The sequence below is a fragment of the Gossypium arboreum genome, chromosome 7 (genome assembly GCF_025698485.1).
Source record: "Gossypium arboreum isolate Shixiya-1 chromosome 7, ASM2569848v2, whole genome shotgun sequence".
Taxonomy (NCBI): domain Eukaryota; kingdom Viridiplantae; phylum Streptophyta; class Magnoliopsida; order Malvales; family Malvaceae; genus Gossypium; species Gossypium arboreum.
This window is the reverse complement of record NC_069076.1, coordinates 89709252-89716571: the sequence shown is the minus strand read 5'-3', so window position 1 is coordinate 89716571 and position 7320 is coordinate 89709252. Positions and strand designations below refer to the sequence as shown.

Here is a 7320-nt window from a genome sequence, read left to right as displayed (position 1 = left end):
AGTTGTGTATATATATTAAGCCATGCGAAAATGGCTAATATGTTAAGTGATTATATAAAACTTTAGTCATGTTTATATGTGTTATATGCTTTGAAAATGGTTGGTGATTTTGGATGTACATAGGGTTGATTTGGCTAAGGTTTATGCATGGATAAAAGTATATGTGAATTTTGTTGATTTGTTTTGTTAAGATGTTATTATGTGATTTGGTGATAAAGAATATTCAGTTAAATCCAAACATGGTTGGAAATTAATTTGGTATGTATATTATATGATATGTTTTATATTTATGATTGGTTTAATAATTTATAAATATATATGTATATTCAAATGTGCAATAATCTTTATATTCGGTTTGTAATGAAAATGTATGAGTATAATTTGTCTAGTGAATTGAGCATGACTTGGTAATAAGGTAAATTGATGAACACATGGTTGATTGTGTAATAGCTAGTTTGATACGATTTGTTATGGCAAGATGGAATTATGTTTTATGAATGAATGGTTGGTTAATTGAGCTAGCATAATGTGTATAATATTTAAGGTTAAATAATTATGAAATGGTATATTTAGTTAAGGTATCATTATGTGTGGTATAATCTTATGTGATTAAATTGATAGTTCAATAGATGTGAAGTGATTTGGTCACGTATATGTAATTTAGTATAATGTTTAGATATAATTCTTAGTTTGTGAATTATAATATGAAATAAATTGTTATTTGTGTCCGAAGATGGTTAATGATGATATGGTGATTTGTGTTTGAACTTGGTGAAATATGGTTGTGCTTATATCTTAGATTGTACATTAATCCGTAAATGTGACTTGCCATAATGCTTTATTTGGATATGCTTATATATATATATATATATATATATATATATATATATATATATATATACATCCGAATGGATGTTTTAATTTGCATTAATGTACAAAACAGGTAAATTCATATTGACTATTATATCAATGCCGCATAAATGATTGATAAGTTTAATTTTGAAATTTGTTTTGTTTGATGTATAATTTATACCTATGCTAAAGCCATATAATGATTGGTTACTATTTCAATTAATGAAATAGATGATTTGTTATATGTTCTATATATATATAATTTGTTTTGATATATGTTAGATTAAATTTTGAATTGTGAAATGTAATGAATATCTTTATGAACTGTGTTATGATCGGTAATACCTCAAAACTCTAATCCAGTGATGGATACGGGTTAGGGGTGTTACAATCTTCATATAAATGATTTTAGCCAAATTCTCATCATTCCTATCCTCTTCTAACAAACTCTCTAGTTTTCTACTTAAATCTTTTTTTAGCCCTACCCTTCTTTCTCAAATCTTAATTACCCAATGAGTCAATCCCTATCTTAAGCTTTCTAGTTTATCAAATGTCGTCCACAAAGATGATCCCTAAATATCTTTAATTGTCCTTTCAAATGTTTCTTCAAGAAGCCACCATGCCTCGAACCTAAAGGGAGCCTTCCTTATCTCCCTATACCTCTGCTTTGTATGAATGAGCAAAAGGCAGTGATCCAAATGTGAGTAAGGCAAGATTGAATACAAGCATGTGGGAAAACCAAAAACTATTCTATGTTTGCAACCTTTCTATCGAGCCTTTCCATTATGTTTGTTTCTGGTAAGTTTCCTCTTTCCCATGTGAACCACGACTCAGAGAATCCTACATCCAAAAGTCGGCACTTGTTAAAAACTGCCCAAAAAGCCTCCATTCTTTTTTCATCTCTTGGCACCCTTCCTTTTTTCTCAAAAGAGTACAAAATTTCATTAAAATCCCCACAAACAAGACAATGATGAGTTTGAATCCTTCCCAATTTTCGAAGTAAACTCCAAGTACTACACCTTTCAGTAGCAAAAGGTGCTCCATAAAACCCCATGAAGCACCATTCCCTGTTGACTTGATTTTTCTTAATCAGAGTATCAATGTGATTTTTAGAATAACTAATGATTGTAACAAGAACATCTCCTTTCCATGCCAGTGAAAACCCAACCTGCGAACCTTCTACCTCAACATCAAACCCATTAATGAATCCGCTCTTCTAATCCTATCCATCCGTCTGCCATAAACTTTCGTCTACATAAAGAAGACCTTTTGAGGATTATGTTGCTTTAGCGTGAACCGAAGCCTTCTTATTGCCCAAGGACTCCCCAATCCATAGACATTCCAACTTATGGTTTTCATTGTGTTTAGTTGGTTTGCCTTTGGGTAGCCGTTGATCCTATTTGAGAAAAAAACAACCATTTATTCCTGAGGGGTCTTTAGAGACTGATGATCAAGACCATCTCCATCAAATCTCCCCTTTTTATAATTATCCTCACTAAGAGAAGAATTCTTAATTATATCCTTTAAAGCTAAAACACCTTTCCTCTTACCTGTTATACTTTCTATTTGGATGTCATTAATCTGCACGGTCCTTTCCAATATCTTCCAACTCATTCTTTTGGGGTTTTCAGTTTTTTCTGACACTTTTCATCCATCCGGTTCATATTCTTAGCTTTCTCTCGAGACTGCTCAATCCCTAGATTTGAGACACGAAAAACAACTTTTGTAGATTCAATTTTTGTAGAACAGCATTGGTTAGATGCCCTAATTTCCTTAGAATTATGGTGCAAATCTACAGGTTGCCGTTCTGTAAAAAATTCCACCTTTTGCAGGCTCTTCTCCCCATGATGAATCTCTATCGGCATCTTACTATGAGTGGGATCTTTTTGAAAATTGACCCCCGACGTTTCCACCCTCTCATTCTCCCTGATATATAAACATTGTTTCATAGATTTTTTAACTGAGAAACCAAACTGCAGACTTTCTTTACCTATTAAATTAGATTCAGCTTTTAATGCCAATGAGTAAGGGAGATCGTATTCTAGCTTCTCTTCCCCTAAATTTGAGATCGCAGTACAATCTTTCATAGCATGACCCATACAACCACAACCAAAGTAAAAATTCAGTAGGTTTACATACTTAAAGGGAAGCCATACTTTCTTTTGATTGCCCGTTGTAATAAAAATTCCCCTCCATAACGGTTTTTGGACATCCAACTGAACTTTCAACCTGCAAATATCATTTTTTATCTCCGATCTCATTACTCCTCCAAAAGTAGACCTATTGCATGCATCAAATCTTTCTTCTCACACTCTGAAGGGCAAGGACCAATTTTAAGCCAAAATTGGGAGAAAACCAATTTAATATTTCTCCTTTTTGTAGCCTCCTTCAATCTATCGAAGATAATCAATTGTTTTCTAAACAACCACGGTCTCCCTTCCATGATCATTTCCAAGTCATCCTCATCTTCAAACGAGATCTGAAACAAGTTTTGCCCGACCATTTGGATCTCAAATTTTCTCTTAGTATTCCATATACTCTTCAATTGTACACAAAGACTACCCAAGTTATACAATTTTCTTGTCCACAAAGCATAACAACGACAAATTACCATTCGGCACAACCAAAGAACTCTTCACTGTCAACTGTATCAATTCTATTGCTAAGAGGGAGATTTCGTCCTTCGTCATATCGGAGAAAGTCACCACTCTACTCCAACCTAACCACAGTAAGTACTGTTTCTCTGAAACACTAAGAGAGAGCACTCTTGTCCTTAATCTCATTATTCCTAAAGAGACTAAATTTTAAATATGCGAAGAGTAACCACTAAATATTATATACTTTATAATTTCAAAAAAGAGAAGGAATTAAAAGTCCAGCTTGGATGGGGTTTCTTAAAGAACAGAACCCAATTACGTAGGAAAAGATTTCCCGCCGAAAGTCGTTAAGGAGCGTAACTAATTACTTAACTGAAACCTTGAAGAAGCCTCCTTTATTATGAAATATGTATGGATTTCATCATCCATTTCAATCTTTGAGGAAATCAGTGTTAAGAAGGTTGAAGAAATTGGTAGCAAACTGAAGCATCTGTTGAAAGATGATGAGAGCTGGTAGCCATCTTCCAGTTTCGATACCAGTGGGTAACGCTGCCAAGAAGGAAAGAGGAGGGGCTTCTCGCTCTGCAATGTTTCCCTTGGCCGAGATTTGGATCCACACCATTCCCCTTCTCGTCTTGCTTTGCTTCTTCATTCTCTGGTGGTTGTCTCGTCCAGGTATGTATATCCCCTCTTCCCTTGTTTGCTTGTCAAGAAACTGTTTCAAATGCTCATTTTCTTTGGTAATTTAGCTTATGATATTAGGCCATATTGTTTCAATTCTCAAGAAAGCTGGGATAAAGATAAAGAAATGGCAAGTGCACAAGTGAAGTACTTGTTTAATTTTCTTCTTATTTTTGGGTTTGAAAAGCAGTAAATGTGGAGATAAAGGATGGCAGAATTGTGGCTATACATCATGTGGAGATGCCATTGCCTCTTAGTGATTCTCAGATTGATGTATCCCTCCTGGCATCTGCTGCATCACCAGTTGCCTCGGTATCACTAAATCTCACAGTAATCGACGAATCCTCGGTATTAGCTTCTGATTGACGGATCGGTTTTGAGGAATTCTCGTTTCTGTTGATGTACCCGGTTTTCGATTTATTGGTTCGACATTTTAAGGCCTTGTACTGAAATATAACTGTTCTTATCATCAATACGCCAATTAGAGAAAGCATGGAATATAACTGTTCATTTGTTTGTATGAAATTACATATGTAGACACCATGAAGGGAGAAAAAAAAAAACATGAATCATGTATGGCTCATTTCACTGATTAGTATACCATAGCATTATCTTATTCCTGATTGTTGTATGCCTAATTTGGCCATGGTTAAAAAAAATACAGAAAATTAAAGAAGATAAAAATCATTAAAAAAGAAGACCTAACAGTATCACAATAACTTGTTGGGTTGAAATTCACTAATCTCACCGTCTTTGCAATTTCCCACATATAAAATCATTGTGTTGTTTTTAATTTTTGGAAAAGCTCTGCAACAATCCCTCCTTGGCGCCTGCAAAAGAAAAAAAACGAATTCAGGTGGTTTATTTTGCAAGCGTCCTACAATTACAATAACATGCAAATAATAATAATATATGTACCTTGAGCCATCGATCTTCATCTCGCTGTTTTATGACTACGACAAAATCGAGTTCCTCTGGTGAGGCCATTTTCCATCGGCAATATCGGCTGCGCGTTCTATGACGATAGTAGAGGCCAACTGTTTGGTTCGTTTCAGGTTCAGTCTTAGTCTTGTACATGTAGAAAACAAAGGGTCTTTGGCAAGGGTGCCTTTCAACAGGCCTAGTGTTAAATGCATAAGCAGTGTAATCAGCTCGCTTGTGCCAGCTAAAAAATGTTCTACTCGGCATCTCAAGCTCTCTGGGAGACATCACTCCCCTCAAGATTTGAACCGCGTAGCCCCACGACACCGTGATCGACCAGTATCGCTTTGAATCATAGCAGATGGATTGTTGCATTAAGCTCGCGGAGTCCTCATTGGCAGCTTCAAGCATGTGTGCAAGAGCTTTGGCTCGTTTCATGCCCGGGTATATAGGATTCACTACATCTAGGTGGTGAAGTGATACCAAAGGAGTCACTGGATGGGCTCCCAAGAGGCCTAATATGTCTCCGACCACATCATACTGTACAAGCACAACAAAATGGTTCATATATATATATATATATATATATATATATATTCAGCCTAGTAAAAGAGGTGAAGAAGTGGAAGTTTTACCTGATGGAAGCCAAGCTCCCTGGTAAGGGGCACTCCAAGCTCAGCCATGCAAGCCTGAATCCTGTCATCACTGCCATATAATGCTGGGTATCGGTGGATGCATTGGTCCTGCATCTTGGACAGTTCTTTTGCCAGTGGATAGCTTATTGCAAATCCACCCCCTCCATATGCCATGGAATATGAAAACAATATGTTCTGAATATGACTCTCTGATGCACTCCCAATGTAATAATACTGCGTATGATCATATTTAGAGAGCACCCGTACCAAGTTTTCAACAATAAAAATCGTGTCATCATCCCCCATCACGAACCACCTAATATCCGTCATCCCAAGCTTGAGTGTCTCGGAAACCACCCTTGTGATCCTCAAAGCCGATCTAGATCCTACCTTGTTTAAGTACTTAAACTGAGAAGTATCCTCGGATACCCGAATCTCTGGTAGGCGTTCACCTTTCTTGGCTACCACTTTCTTATCCAACCAAACCACCCCTCTTGTCTCTTTGGGCCTCCACCATGTTTTAATGTACTCTTTTCTGATCTCCCACAAATTCGAAGACGATGCTATCCCGAAGGCAATGTGTTTGAGATGAGTATCGTATCGTAGGTATCTCCTAGGAGGTGGTTCAACAAGGTTTGGTCGCTTTTGGTCTGCTGGGTTTTGGACATGGGAAGAGGTGGTGTTGGAGGAATGGTTAAAGGGTGGCGCTTCAATTTTGTTGGAGACAATAGTTATATCCGAGGATTTCCGGTCTTTCTTGCTGAACAGGAGATTTGAGTATGAAATGTAAAGTAAAGTCATGGTTATGATGAAATAAATGATTAGCCCTCTAAATCTAATTTGTGGCATGCGTTGCAGGGGAGAGTTCATTTGTTTCCTACAAAGGTTAAAATTTCTTACAAGGTTGTCTTTGTGACTTTTATTTTGGCTTTTTTTGTTGTTGTTGATGATGATGACGACGATGACGATGATGGTGATTTTGTTGTTTGATGCTTCCCATGTTTTCGGTCCAAGGCATGGACAAGGAGAAGGATGGTTATAGAAATTAGCTTGGACTGAGAATTGTTCGGATCTATTTGACAATTTGTGTTTTTATATCAACATTATTATTTTTTCCTACTAAATCATAGTATCCTGTCTAAATTTAATTATTAACATTTAAAGTTTGGGTGTTATTATCTAGCTTAACAAATTTTTTTTAGTATTCTTCACGTCCATTTTAATGCCATATTTGAGCTCCATGGCTGCCCCTTTTAATAATGTCGTCTCCAAGGCTTAAACATGTGTCTCCCTTTAAGAATACAACGTGCATTGCCATTGCACTCAACACTTGTTGATAGCTTAACGAAACTTTAAGCAAACAAAATTACCTCCACTGCTCAATGTGATGCCTATTAGAATTAAGAGTTTGTTCTAAATTCATTTTTGAGAAAGGAAAATTTTAAAATCGTTGAGGCAATTTTTGAGCAGTACCTAGATTAGTGCCAATTGGTTGTGACATTGCTTGCTTAAAAAACTTTACATGTTTAAGTTTGTAAATTTTGACAACAAAAATCCTTAGGTTGTGATTCTTGTTGATTCCTTGGACAACAATCGGCCCATCTTTGATATCTGAACTACACATAGTAATAAAT

The 7320-nt window shown here is 36.1% G+C and overlaps 2 protein-coding genes across 2 annotated transcripts; one reads left to right on the top strand and one right to left on the bottom strand.

The window, feature by feature from the left end:
* Nucleotides 1-3949: 3949 nt before the first annotated feature.
* LOC108478945 (uncharacterized) lies at nt 3950-4598 on the top strand. Its single transcript, XM_017781402.2, has 2 exons — nt 3950-4124; nt 4321-4598. Exons 1-2 carry the CDS (start codon nt 3950-3952, stop codon nt 4494-4496), a joined length of 351 nt encoding a protein of 116 aa, XP_017636891.1. The 3' UTR covers nt 4497-4598.
* Nucleotides 4599-4616: 18 nt separating this feature from the next.
* Nucleotides 4617-6678, bottom strand: LOC108478935 (uncharacterized). The gene is made up of 3 exons (XM_017781391.2): nt 5687-6678; nt 5049-5591; nt 4617-4960 (listed from the first exon to the last, which is right to left on the bottom strand). Exons 1-3 carry the CDS (start codon nt 6554-6556, stop codon nt 4841-4843), a joined length of 1533 nt encoding a protein of 510 aa, XP_017636880.2. The 5' UTR covers nt 6557-6678; the 3' UTR covers nt 4617-4840.
* Nucleotides 6679-7320: the final 642 nt, after the last annotated feature.